Source organism: Aspergillus foveolatus, assembly GCF_047715535.1.
Source record: "Aspergillus foveolatus strain CBS 279.81 unplaced genomic scaffold BDW70scaffold_1, whole genome shotgun sequence".
In the NCBI taxonomy this organism is placed as follows: domain Eukaryota; kingdom Fungi; phylum Ascomycota; class Eurotiomycetes; order Eurotiales; family Aspergillaceae; genus Aspergillus; species Aspergillus foveolatus.
The window spans coordinates 1,422,039-1,436,022 of NW_027396065.1; the positions used below are offsets into that span (position 1 = coordinate 1,422,039).

General features: G+C 50.2%; 4 protein-coding genes across 4 annotated transcripts; 3 read left to right on the plus strand and 1 right to left on the minus strand.

Annotated features, from left to right (window-relative positions):
* Positions 1–296: 296 nt before the first annotated feature.
* Positions 297–1,150, minus strand: BDW70DRAFT_155280 (GNAT family N-acetyltransferase; the record flags this gene model as incomplete). Its single annotated transcript, XM_073740016.1, has 2 exons — positions 297–360; positions 408–1,150. The coding sequence occupies 2 exons, from the start codon at positions 1,148–1,150 to the stop codon at positions 297–299; spliced, it is 807 nt and encodes a 268-aa protein (XP_073601427.1).
* Positions 1,151–3,529: 2,379 nt separating this feature from the next.
* Positions 3,530–4,522, plus strand: BDW70DRAFT_126334 (ADP-ribosylation factor family-domain-containing protein). Its single transcript, XM_073735074.1, has 6 exons — positions 3,530–3,626; positions 3,679–3,789; positions 3,843–3,859; positions 3,907–4,052; positions 4,122–4,202; positions 4,267–4,522. The coding sequence occupies exons 1-6, from the start codon at positions 3,568–3,570 to the stop codon at positions 4,396–4,398; spliced, it is 546 nt and encodes a 181-aa protein (XP_073601428.1). The 5' UTR covers positions 3,530–3,567; the 3' UTR covers positions 4,399–4,522.
* A 652-nt stretch (positions 4,523–5,174) lies between these two features.
* Positions 5,175–10,906, plus strand: BDW70DRAFT_6482 (putative gelsolin repeat protein). Its single transcript, XM_073744469.1, has 2 exons — positions 5,175–5,744; positions 5,872–10,906. The coding sequence occupies exons 1-2, from the start codon at positions 5,579–5,581 to the stop codon at positions 10,563–10,565; spliced, it is 4,860 nt and encodes a 1,619-aa protein (XP_073601429.1). The 5' UTR covers positions 5,175–5,578; the 3' UTR covers positions 10,566–10,906.
* Positions 10,907–11,257: 351 nt separating this feature from the next.
* Positions 11,258–13,776, plus strand: BDW70DRAFT_6490 (D-arabinono-1,4-lactone oxidase). The gene has a single exon (XM_073744475.1). The coding sequence runs from the start codon at positions 11,393–11,395 to the stop codon at positions 13,115–13,117; it is 1,725 nt and encodes a 574-aa protein (XP_073601430.1). The 5' UTR covers positions 11,258–11,392; the 3' UTR covers positions 13,118–13,776.
* The last annotated feature ends 208 nt before the right edge of the window (positions 13,777–13,984 follow it).

Genomic DNA, 13,984 nt, shown 5'->3' on the forward strand with positions numbered 1-13,984 from the left:
AATTGAAAAAAGTTTCAAATGTAAGGCGGTGGGAAGACTACAACGGCAAAAAGATACCGCTTGGGGCTTTCTCCGAGTCTCCGAGCCGGACCAATATGATTCGTCGCTACGACTTTCCAACGCTTGAACGGGGTATAAAACAAAGAGTATAACCATTATTGATACTGGTGTCAAATAACAGATCGCCAGATGAGTTCCTCAACCGCCATCAAGGACTGCAGTAACACACCCATACAAAGACTGCACCTCTCCGATGCATCTAGTTTGAAGCTTCCATGCGGAGCACCTGCTGTCCCCTAGAAGTCCAGTTTGTTCAAATGACTATGGCCAATTGTACGCACAAGGTAAGCGACATTAATCCTAATTCAATTAGTAAGATACATCTTGGCTTGGAAATGGAGACTCACAAATGGTTATTTTTCACTCTGATACCTCGAAGCAATCCCTCTTCCTCAAATTCCCCACGCTGCTTGAGCCATTTCTTCACCCTCTCATGTTTGGAAATGTCTTTTGCCTTCATATCAACGTAACAAAGAGTGAATATCAGCCGAGCAAGTCTGCGTGTTCCACCGGGGTAATATCCCGAACGCTCCTCCTTCGACGTTTTAAAGGAACAACCGCATTTCGGGGTATACGATGGATCGCAGATCTCAAGGAGCTTGTCTAGGAGACATTGGCCAATGCCTAGATTGGTGTGTTCATCCTTGACGTATAAATCCAGCTCTGCGGTAAAATGACTCGCTGCATGACGATCAAATTCCCGCGCAAGGGCGTACCCCAGAATCTTTTCAACGCGGCGGTCGATCGCAACAATGCATGGGAGATTGGTGCTGCGAGACTCTTCGATGCGTTGGCGAACCTCATCCTCATTAATAATATGGATGTTCGGGCTAGTAAAGGAGTTCTGCGTATACCAGTTGTAAATCTCCCTGAGTTCTGGAGTATCCTTGTTGACATCAACGGGTCGTAGATAGATATCCGCGACTGGGCTGCGTGGACTACGGAGAGGTTCACGCCGTGCCTCGCGCCGAACTTGAAGCTCCATCCTATTTCGGTGTTCCTCTGCTTCTTCTGCCCCTCTCCTGAAGGTTGATGTTATAGCAATAACCAACAACAGTTTCGTGCGCATGAAGCCAGGATTCTTTGTCATTTGGGCCTAAATGGGTCTCATATTTACGCATGTCAAGGATCAACATCGATGTTTCGCCATCAGTATGAGCAAAGCCATTAAAGAATGCTTGACGAAAGATGTCCACAGCACATTCGCATTTGATAGTGCTCTCTAGCCAATTCTGAAATCTCGCGCGATATGCAACCTCGTCAGAATCGCTGTGTGCAAGGCCGGGGGGACAATATTCCCAGTCCACAATGGCAGGGTCGGTCCAACTATTTTAAGGACCTGAGTTTTTTTTATTTTCATTTGCGCTTGAATAATTGCAGGGTCGAAGTTAGTGACGGGCTCGGCTACTCTCTCGCGATCGGCTTGGATCCTGGCTAGCGCACCCTCGTGCTCCTCAGTCGGCATTGGCAAGAGTATGTATTCGCCGTTTTCGGCTAGAATTGGGAAGGCTTTGGGGCTTTTCTTATAGGAGTCTCTGTAAAGCCTCAAGCGGCCGCACAACTCGCGTCTGAGTTGTTCAGCTCCCGCGTTCTCTTGAATCTCTGCGGAGAATATGTGAGAGGAACTAGGTAGATAACTGGAATCTGGTATTTCCTGTGGAAACACACGGGCGTTTTCAATCTCGCGATAAAATTGCGAAGTGCGATCGGTCCCAGGGCCATCTCTGCATCTGGAAAGCATTTCCGGGCTGGCAGTCGAATCTTCCCTCGCGCGTCGATGAGCATTTATCATGATTTCCTTTCGCAGACGCTCGAGCTCACCATCCACAACCAGGTCGCTACGACAGTTTTCCTTCATCGCAGCCGCCGAACTAGTGCGCTGCCCCGTACGGTCGTCACTGGGAAGACCGACGCCTTTGTGCAAGCCCTCAGTCCATTGGGTGGAAGCCTGCGATATCCTTCTGTCGCTTGTTTTGCGGGAGTCATCGTGTGTCGCCAACTTCATTGCTTCCGGGTCGTGATGAGGGCGACAGGGTACTTTGAATGGCCTTGTACCGAAGTGCCTCAAAGCATCATTTGGCGCCCACTTGCAGGGGAGTACGACCTCGTCTGGATCATCGCTCTCGTTCTTTGTGAATCGCAAATTCGTTTTAGATTCCGCTACGTATTAGTCACTTACATGTCTGCTTTGATATAAGGACTCCTTACCTGGTAAATTGACACTCCGATCTTGTAAAGAATTGATGGGAGCCAGCAGGGAAGCTCTAGGAAAACCCTCTTGTTCTACTTGAGAAGGAAACTGGGGATTGCCTGGGACGTAATTAACTTCGCTACGCGGAATGCACGACTGATGGGGCGCAGTACTTGCTTTTGCGCTATTAGCAAGGCCTCTCGTTTCGTCAAAGGTATACAAGGTCGGGCTCGGTCATAAGGGAAAGACTCTAGAGAGAATGAAAACGGGGGAGGGATGTCTGGGACATGATAAATGCTGCAGGACTGACGAGACAGGGCTTTCGCTTCTCGCGCTATCGATACGGCCTTTTCGTACGTCAAGGGTAAACAGGGTCGGGGTCGGCTCTGGGGAAGAGACCTCAGACGAGGTGAACAGGGAAGAGGAGAGAGATTTGACTCGAGGCTATTGATCGAAAAAATGCAGTCTGGGGAGTTTGGAAACCAGTTTGAAATCCAGGTGCGGTGGAACCCTTCAATAAGTGAAGTCGGGCTCGTTGGTCCTCCAGTGGCAGCAATTGAGCTTACGATCTTGCGGGAGAAGGTGAGAAAGGCGTCGCTATCCCAGTGCTAGATATAGGCTCGCATTGAGCGTCATGCTTGCTATCTTTACCTGAGCCTGCAGGGGGTCTGTATTTGTTTGAGAACTGTGCATTAGGAACAGATTCTCTTTGGCAGCCTTCATCTGAGCCCAAAGGTCTGGACTGTCATAATTGCTCTTCCCATTGCAGATTCCGAGTTGGAATCTAGAAGGAAATAGAGAGTTATAATAATTATATGACTGGAAGCTTCCATGTCTTTCAGTGCACTTACCTTATAGTAACTAGCAATAGAGGTCTGAGGATACTGTAATAAGATAGTCTCTAGAGGCATGCAGACATGAAAAAAAAGCTAAAAAATCTTAAGAAGTCCAGGGCTTTTAGCATGAAGAAGCCCAACTCCGCTAGTACTGTTATATTTTGCAGAGTTAGTGGTGAAGACTTGACTCTTCTAAAGACAATGGGTTACAGCTTTGGAGTAGAACTGACAGTGAATCAGATAAAAACCCGTTGTCAATAATCAATAAAAAATCGGAGAGGAAGAGGTAAAGCAAGTAACATATAGTAGAATTTCAAAATAGGAAAATTCCTCAAGACCTAGTATTTTTATAATTTCATGCTGAATCAATCGTGCCGTTGGGAAAGAGTTTATCGCTTTCCTCACAAACGAACCTACATTAGCATCTTCCTTTCACAACCCCCGCCAAGAGGTGCTCACAACCTGTATTTCCTCAGCGAAATGTTATCCATATTGAGGAAAGCAAGGCTAAAGGATAAGGAGATGCGAATCCTGATGCTGTACAATCTACTCTGTCCAGAAATTATGGGGAAGTCCGCTAATTAGCAGCAGAGGGCTGGACAATGCGGGCAAGACGACCATCGTCAAACAAATAATGAAAGAAGATGTCACGACTGTAAGCCCAACGCTGGGATTTATCATCAAAACAATAGATTTTGAAGGGTATTTTCCGGCTGTTTACCGTTTTTGTTCATAATCACTGACTTTTTCTCTAGATACCGATTGAATATTTGTAAGGAGCCCGACAGCGTAGCCACCCAGCCGCTAACGCTTGCCCAGGGGACGTCGGAGGGCAGAAAACACTCCGTTCATATTGGAAAAACTACTTTGAAAAGACAGACACTTTAGTTTGGGTAGTAGATGCCACGGACCGACTGAGAATCGGTGATTGTCGCGACGAACTTGCTGGTCTTTTATTAGAAGAAGTACGGTGATGTCCGCCCGGAAAACTTTTATCGGCTGGGGTTCTCGATGAGCTTACCACAACCGAGCAGCGTTTAATGGGCGCGAGCCTTCTGGTATTTCTGAACAAAACTGATGTGGAAGGATGTATGACCCAGGACGAGGTCAGGAAGGTGGGTTGCTTTTTTTCCCATTGACTCTGTTTAGGATCCGGCGTCTTTCTAACTCTTCGTGCAGAACCTCGCCTTAGATTCGATCAAGACTCATAAGTGGACAATACTGCCTTGCAGCGCGATGACAGGGGCGAATCTCCATGATGGTCTGAATTGGATTGTGCAGGATGCAAAGGACCGGTTGTTCCTCTACTGAGCGTACCCATCCTCACAACTGCACACGGTGATATCTCGACCATAGAGTGGTTTGAATCGCCTTCACTCGAGAAAATGATTAGAATAACGTATAATGAGTCTACGACTGCAGATGGGGAGCGACAATGGTTGTTGGATTTTGTCTAAATTTGCTTCAGGGAGTCTCTTTAATTCAGTTTTTGTGGATAAATCAACGCGAGAATCATTATAAACGCGTGAATGCTTCTTACACCCGTCCCTCAACCTAACATTTGACAGGGTTGCGTGGTGCATAGCCTTCTTGAAGACAACTAAATACAGGTCCAGATTGACCTTCCCCTAGATGAGGCTATTTCGTGCACTATTTTGGCCTAATCAGTTCCTGCTCTCGGTGGGATTCCTGTGATCCGTGGACCGAGTCGCAACCAAACAGGGTCCTCTTAATGGTCATTAACCCAACCAAAATAGAAATGCGGCCTCTGGAGCCCTTCTCGTGACACGGCTTAGTATGCTGACTGGTGAATTTCCTTGCCTAGAGGTGAATCGTTATCAACCTTGTCACTGATATTTGTGTCGTCATCACGAGTATCTCGCGGGACGAGACTCTGAACTCCACAGCATCAGCCGAGCGGCAAACGTAAACAGTCTACCGCCTGTAGAAAGATCAAAACAACCGAGGAGAGAATCTGAAACGGAGCCTCTGCCGAGCGGAAGTCTGAGAAATATAAAGTTCTAGACTCCAGTCTGACTATATGGCAATCCTGCAGTATCGGATTGCGTGGTGAGATATTTAAGAGTCGGCAGTGGGGCGGCGACGAGGACAGCTGAACTTGCTTCACTCTCAGGGCCTTTAAGGCTGCAAATGGCGAGGAAAGGCGGAGAAGGCGTGACCACTTTGTAGGATCGTCATAATCCGACTCTCAGCAGAAGAACCTAAATGCCACTCTCATTCTCTTCCTGTATTCTATGGTTTCCTTGTTCTCTTGCAGTCTATATCTTTTTTTCGTCCTCTTGACTCTATCCCTGCCCCCCAAATTCTCCCCACCTTGCATTTCGCCTTCTGCATCCCACGTAATTCCTCGGCCCGCATTGCAATCTCTTGACCGGCTGGGATTTTTGCATTAATTCCTACCCTCCTTTTGAAGTGTCACCTCCCTCCTTTGGCTTTCTCGTCAGTCTCTTCGACCGGCCCGAGCGCCGCCATGACTTCCACTCCCGATGCGGCGGAAGGCAGCGAGGATGTAAACGACTTCCTTCAACGAATTCGGGAACTCGGTGAGAAACGTGACAAGGAAGACGAAGAGCGAACGAAGAAACTGGAAGAGGAAATTCTGCAAGGTCGCAAGGAAAGACAAGCTAGGAGAGCTGGTAAATTTGTGACCTCTCCTTTAGTTTTACCCATCGAGGGCGGGTGTCTGAACGCTCTTCGATAGATCACCTGCGCTCTTGCAAGGTCTACACTCCCAGAAACTGACCCTTCTTCTTGTCGATATAGAGCGAGCACGGTCTATTTCCCCAACAAAGGATTCCTCTCCGATCCTCGACCCCGCTCGACTGAGCATGTCGTCCTTGAGTCACCGAGCCATTGATCCTCCGGAACAGCTTGAGCCGACGACCCCTCGAACTCCAGTCCATGATGCCCACAGCGTGTCAAACTCATTTCGAGACGAGAAGGTAGCGTCAACAGGAAATAGTCCAGCAGGGTCGAGACTTGAAGCAAGCGAGGTTGGAGTCTCTCCGAAAGCTTCGCCCACGCTACGGAGCAGGGCCGGAACTTTATCCTGGCAGCAACGACCTAGTTCTCGAGACCTTAGTGGAAACCGTACCTTCTTTTCCACCTCGCCTTCACGCGAGACTCGTTGGAGGGCCATGTCAAATGCTTCAACCACCGAAACCGGAGCGTTAGTTAGCCCCCTGGTACCTTCGTCCCCATTGCGAGAGCCGTCCTTTCTGCGCCAGCCTGAGATAGACGACACCCTAGCACAGGAAACGCCTTTTAAGGAGGGCAAGGTCGACCAATCTGAAAACACAAAGGCCCCCGAAACTATGGAGCAAACGGAATCAGCCAAGGAGAATGGCCACCGGGACACAATAGATGAACAATCGCCGCCTCCATCGAGAGCTAGCTCAAGCTTTGCAGATAGCAGTCTGGGGAACCGGTACAGTGTATCATCTGTCTCGACAGCCACCGGTCTCGGGTCTCCGCTGCCCCTGTCTAGCGCAAAGAAGTTCGAACTTCCGAAACAAGAAGGAGAGTCTGACAGCCATATAGCGTCTCCGGCCTCACCACGGCGACTATCGCCGGAGCGTTCAACATCTCCAACCAAGGGCCTAGGTGGTTTTGTTCAAAGTGCTATGCTGCGACGGTCAGATAGCGTGTCGAAGCGATGGAGTGCTCAGCTACCGTCGGGGCTTAGCCGGAACAGTTCGTTTGCCAGCAATCGCAATAGTTTTGCTGCCCCGAGTAACACTGATCTCACCGCTACACCCAGACTGAACCGAGAAGGCACTTCCATTTCGTCCCCACGACCTAGTTCGAGTCACAGTGAGGCGACTATAGTCCGTCAAGCAAAAGCCGAACAACGTCCCGCAACCCCCCCTGCCTCAAGTAGGAGTGAGAGTTTAAGCAGGCCCCCACTGACTGTACATGCTAGATCTAGCAGTATTATGAGTGTGGAATCGCAGGGTGAAAGCGGCTCACGTCCTACGACTCCCGTTTCCAGGACAATGGATCAGAGGAGATGGAGTCCAACCAAATCTACCTGGCTGGAAAGTGCCTTGAATATTTCTGAATCCCCAAGACATAAACGGCAACCGTCCCAGCAGTCCATCTCAGCTTTGAACAAAGATCGACAGTCGAGGACTAGTGTGGATCTAGGACGCCGGAATAGTTTTAAGGAAGTCAATACAGTTGGCCTCATGCGGACTACGCCTCTTGGCGGCCATGTGAAAAAGCAAAGCCTCTCGGGGATTCCCAATGTGCTCAAGACTCCGGATCTCAGTCCCACTAAAGAGAAATCGCTGAATGACGCAAGTCTTATCAAAGAGGAACCGCCATTGGAAAAGGGGCTTCTCCCAATCGAGACAACTGCGCCTGACTCGCCATCAAAAACCGACGGCGTCGAGACCGCTTTCGAAATGCCCGAAGCGCCTGAAGCGCCTAATGAAGTATCGGAGGTACCTGAAGTAGCCAAGGATTCTGCTGTGCCTGAAGCAGCCGACAAAAGCCCTGAGGATGACCTGAAGCGTAAAAATATTCCGCCAGCCTTGTCACCAACTCCTAAGGTCAATACTGATGTTCCTGTGCTGTCCCCTCGTCAGCCCATCCGCGATCCAATACTGAACCGTCCTAAGCCTCAATCACCAGTGGTTGATTTTAGGGCAAATCTTCGAAAGCGCGAAGTCGTAAAGGATCCGTCCTCCACAGCGGAGCCTGAGTTCAAGAATGTGTTTGGAAAGCTCAGGAAGGCAGAAACGTCAAATTATGTCGCACCGGACGAGCTCAAGAATAACATACTCAAAGGCAAGGCTGCTCTGAACATGACTGGTGGCCCAAAGAAAACCCAGAGAGTGGATGAACTTAAAGAGAGCATTCTGAAGCAGAAAGAAGCTATGAAAGCGAACGGGACCTCCGTTCGACGGAATACACTTGAGCAAGCGGAAGCTCCCACCGAAGCGGTCCCGGAGGCCATTTTGAAGCGCCGGCATCTGGCCAAGTCAAGTATTGACAGGACTAATTCTCCAGTAGGCAGTCTGTCACCGACTGCAGGAGAGGGTGAGGCGCCGGTGTCTCCACAACTCCGGCAACCCTCGCCCGTGCTCTCTAAAGACGAAGAATCTGCCATGACGGCCCAGCCTGCGCAAAGCGCCGTTGATGAACTCAGGTCTCCTTCAAACGACCTACCAGAAAAAAACACAGCACCAATTACATCAGATACCGACTTGAAGGACGAGGCTGAGCGTCATGATACCAAGGAGTTGGTGGAGGTAAACTCAGAGACAGGGCAAAAGCAACCGACAGTGGAGGCCATTGAACCGGTGCGTCCTCTGCCACCGGCAAACACTACGCGAATTGCACTGCCTGTCAAAGAGGACGTCATTACTAAAGGTAGCCTCGCAGGCCGAATAAACCCTGCCCTAGCAGGTCTTCTATCCCGTGGCCCGCCTGCTGTATCAGACGGGTCGATAAAAAGCAAAGCTCTACCCGCCGCCAGGGAAAGCGCCCTGCCGTCCGACACAGCCATTTCTGGCCCTGCACTCACTCATTTGACGAAAGCCCGCGCAAAAGGCCCTAAAAGGCGGCCCCCTAAGGCCATTTCCTTAGCGGACGAGAATCCAGATCCGACAGACTTCAGCGTCTCAGCCAAAACTACACCCTCATTCTCTGATCTAGATACGCCTGCTACAAACTTCTCCCCAAATGAGAAACCGTTGCCCGACACAGGAAGTTGGCCTCTTCCTGAACAAGGTCTCAACGGCTCGAAAGCTGCGCCGGGAGCTGATTCGTCAGAGTCCTCGCCGCCGGTTCCAAGTGTACCTGAGGAACCTAGAGACGTCTTACCGCCGGTACCAGAGAAGGATAAATACGCAGATCCGCTACTTTCTACGCCGTCAAGAAGGTCTCCAACCTTGGAGCGAAAGGTCTACGAAGCAGAAAGCCAGGGAAAGTCTCCATCCATATCCGCCTTCACTCCATCTCAGCCAGTTAGTTCTCCGTCAAGTCCTCAAAACAACCAGCCACGAACCTCATTTACTCACTACTCCTCACCGACACCCTCGCCGCTAAGGACTAGTTTCATGGAGAACCAACCCGTCCCTTCTCCGCGTATGGGTAGCCCATACAACTTCCTCAACCGATCAAGAGATTCGTCGCCATTCCGAAAGTCCTTGCCCTCTCCGCCTGTTCCCCCTAAAGGAACCTATGCTTCTACGGACCAATTGTCGTCCCCGAGATCATCCGTCTCATTAGTTCCGCAAGCTGATGAATCCCTTGAAGCAATTTCTCATTTCTTTAAGACGCTTCCACGCTCCAGTGATCGTGTCAATATTGACCCACAGTTAATGCTGACCGACAAAGGCGACGGCTTGGGTATCCGAACGTTGAAAAAGCAGATATGGGAGATCACGGGAGAAGGCAACAAGCAAGATCTTCCGGTTAACCAGGAGTACATTCTTTACGAAGGCGCAATGTACTTGTGTGTCCATTCGTTCGAGGAGGATGGCAGTCCGAGAACCGAAGTTCAGCTTTGGCGCGGCGATGATATTTGGGGTGGAGCAGTGGATAGCGCCTTACCTTTCGCACGTAAGGTTGCCCGTGAGAATAGCTGCAAGTTGGAGATCATCAGCCAGGGGAAAGAACCCGCCCGGTTCATTCAGGCGCTCGGTGGAATCCTCATTACACGGCGTGGCTCCAGCTCCCGTTCCAGCTCATCGGCCATCTTTATGCTGTGCGGACGGAAACACCTGGGGCAAATGGTGTTTGACGAGGTTGACTTCTCACCGCGTAATCTGTGCAGTGGCTACCCGTTTGTGATATCGGCCATGTTTGGCAAGGTATACTTGTGGAAGGGGAAAGGAAGTTCCGCCGAAGAGATTGGCGCCGCTCGTCTCATTGGTATGGACCTTGGGCTGACGGGCGAATTTGAAGAAGTCGCCGAAGGAGAGGAGCCCAGCAGCTTCTATGAGGTCTTTCCTCAACATAAGGAGACAGAAGAATATGCACAATCCGAAGATTGGCTTTTGAAACCGGCTCATGATCATTTCCGCCATCGGTTACTCCGCGTGGACCATGAGCTTGGCCAGCGATCGTTTTGGATCCGACGTCCAGGTTCATCATCTCCAGTGATTCGTCCTAATGACACAGTCCAGGAGGTTGAGCCATTCTCACAGAAGGACCTATCACCACGAGGAATCTACATCCTTGACACGTTCTTCGAGATCTATGTGATCGTGGGCGAACAAGCTTCCAATCGGCCGGCCGAGTTTGCATCGGCAGTCGTCTTTGCGCACGAGTACGGCATCCTGGCCGCTTCACTTCAGGACCGACCTTTTATCCCCAAGAGCTTTATATCCCTAGGCGGGACGCCCGAGACTTGCCGCAGCGCATTCCGCAAATGGACCCGTCGTCCGTTGGAACGACCACCACAGGTATTCCCATTGAATGCTGCAATCGACGCGATTCGATCTTAAGACCCATATCTGCTATATGCTGAAAGTTTTTCTGATATTTCAATGTGGCTAACTTTTCTCTTCCTGTCTATATTTGTATGTTGTGGTTTCAGTCTGTAAAGCAGCCATACTTGTGCAATAATCGATCGGTGGAGTGGCGCCATTGTCCGGAGCCAGGCTATCTTTTCTTCTCTGGGTATTTTTGTGTTATATGGGGTCATCTTTCTCGGCCTACAACCAACTGCATATCTGGCGGGGTTTTATGCTATTTTTTTTTTGTCAGTTTGGGTGCATGGGTGGGCATCTCGGAGGGTGGTTTGAGGCGGTTTCTTGACTGAGCGTAACAGCTGCAATATCACAAAGATTCTTCCAGTTAGATAATTTGTACGGCCTAACACCTTAGAGGAACCTGTCGTTGAGACGCTGCTCTTTATTGATTTCATCACTACCATGCTTACCGTCCGCAAGACAGTGGAATGGACTCCCCAGGCTCGAAGCTCAATTTTCATCCCAGTTCCATTCTTGTTGACTCGGCCATAGCCGCCTCCCACTCATCACTGGGTAGGTCAGGCAGTAAATATTCGTCGGGATATTGACAATCGAATTGTTTCTTCAAATCGTTCATTGGAAAAAATCGGAGATGGTTGAAGTTGCCGGGTCCGGCCCCACTCCGCGGTTGGAGATATTTCGCCATCGCATCATCACCCCAGACTCTTCTCTCATTGTTTTGAACTTAGCGCTTCATTCTCCCCTTTTACCTAGCTATTGTTCTCATCATCCATCCTTACCATGTCCTAATTTTATTGGAATCTTCATTGTGACATCCGATACACACAAAAACAGCCAGTATGGACCCCGCCGTTGCTCGCGAGGTCTCCCGCCTCGACCCCGCGGTGCCGTTCCGCGCCTCTAGCGGGCATCTTCATCATACTTGGGCTCGGACGTTCTATTCACAGCCACAGCTTTACATTCAGCCGCAGTCACTTGCAGAGATTCAGAAAGTCGTCAACTTGGCTCGCCGGTGTCGTCGTCGGCTTGTTGTTGTTGGTAGCGGCCATTCGCCTTCCGACCTCACATGTTCTTCCGCGTGGATGGTAAACTTAGATAACTTCAATCGCATATTGAGCGTTGATCGTGAGACTGGAATTGCTACGGTTGAGGCGGGGATACGGTTGAGAGATTTGGGGAAACAACTGGAGCAAGAATATGGGCTGACGCTCTCGAATCTCGGGAGTATCGACAGCCAGTCCATTGCTGGCGTCATCGCGACTGGCACACATGGAAGCTCTTTGGCGCATGGACTGATTTCAGAATGCATTGTTTCTTTGACGCTGATGTTGGCCAACGGGCAATTAGTGCGATGCAGCGCGGACAGCAACCAGGCGCTTTTCCGTGCAGCTCTTGTCTCATTGGGGGCACTGGGAATAGTTGTGGAAGTCAGTTTCCGCTCGGAGCCGTCGTTCAATATTGCATGGAAGCAGACAAGGCGCTCGCTTTCGAGTGTGTTGGATGAGTGGTCTTCTGGCCTGTGGACGTCGCATGAGTTCGTCCGTGTATGGTGGATGCCATACGGGAAGAGCGTGATTCACTGGTATGCCGATAAGACGGACCTTCCGCTGAAGCCACCACCAAGGACATTCTATGGGGAGTCCATTGGCTACCATGTATACCATAATCTGCTGGCCCTGTCAAATTACTTTCCTCGGATTCTTCCATGGGTGGAATGGTTCGTTTTCGGTATGCAGTATGGGTTCAGAGCTGAGAAGACGGTAACAGAGGCAGTCGAAAAAGGTCGTACCGGTCTCTTGATGAATTGCCTCTACTCTCAGTTTGTGAATGAATGGGCACTGCCGCTCGAAAAGGGTCCGGAGGCAATCACAAGGTTGTCGGCCTGGCTGCATGGCGATACTGAAACAGCCCGCATCCCTTTTCCAGTTGACGGACTCTGGGTTCATTGCCCTGTCGAAGTCAGGGTTGCAGATACTACACTCAACAAGAATCCTCGTCCTTTCCTCGACCCGAGCAGTGCTGATGGGCCGACATTGTATCTCAATGCGACACTCTACCGCCCCTACCATAAAGACCCCCCTTGTAAGGATCGCTATTATGAAGCATTTGAGTGGCTAATGAGGGATATGGGCGCGAAACCGCATTGGGCCAAAAATTTTAAGTCAACAGGCCAAGAGCTGCGGCAGTTGTACGGGGAGAACATGAATGAGTGGCTCAAAGTGCGTCAGGATGTTGATGCAGACGGCATGTTCCTTGGTGAATGGCATTGTCGCACTCTTGCTTTGTCCGATGACGAAGGTCCGGGATCAGGATCCTCCGTGACAAGCGCCCTTCCATTGATGGAGCGCGAGAAGGCTCGTCGGCAGGCGGAATATCGCGGTGCCGGTGATGGTCTTGAGTGGATCGGAGATAGCCAGTGGCACACAGATGCAAAAGAGACGACTGGTGTTTTGTCGACTATTGAAGAGAAGCACAACCCAAGTTCACCAACAACAGCAACAAGTGAGGAGAGCTTCGATCTCCTCGCGTCGGGCGAGGCTAGTGTTCTCATCCCTGAACCGTGAAAGGTACGGCTGCAGCTAGCAAACAATCTATGCAGTTTCCTCGATGGCCGGCAGGAATAGCCAGGCCCATCGAGTAACCCAATGTAATGTACTCTACTTGCTTTTTTCTACTCATCAAGTGGTGCTTGAATCCGCTACCTCGTGCAGTTCTTATCCTTTCTGGCATCAGCCACCGCAGCGTTTCATTTGGAGGGTTTTTGCGGGTGCTGCGGGTCCTCGGCTCGTTGCGACGACCAGCATTAATAAAAAGGAGTCCAATATTGCCCTCTGAATCAGATATGTAAACCAGCGATACGGGAAACTCATGCTCTCTCGCCGTCAACTATTAAGGCAATCACACCGTTTATTGACCAACCTAGGCCTACGAGCAAGGAAGCGCAATGGATGGATCTGAACAACAGCTGGGAATCGCCCTGACCGTTATCACCCGAATGCGATCTCGAGTCTCTCTTTACAGCATCTGCGAGGTGACGCTGCTATTTCTGACGCAATGCAGCCTTGGCGGCTTTCTCAATCGTGGATAGGGCAGGTTTAAGCCCTGTGTGAAATGTCCATAGCTCTGCCTGCTTCACGCACCATGCCGTTCAACGATTCAGATAGGGTATGATTTTAGTATTTTAGAACTGGCAAAATGTCAGTCGTTTGGATCCATTCGCTCATGCCTCGAGACCAAGCAGACGTCCGACTCAGTTGCCTCACCTGCCTCACTATCCTCACCATATCTGATTTGTAACCGACCCTAGGTAGCCATTCCTGTCGGACTAGAAGTTAGCGGATTTCCCTTGTCTTCATCGGCACAATGGAGGACTGCTGGTAAACGAGGTGCCATGCGGGTGTTACCAGGATGGAAAGTGAGATAGAAAAATT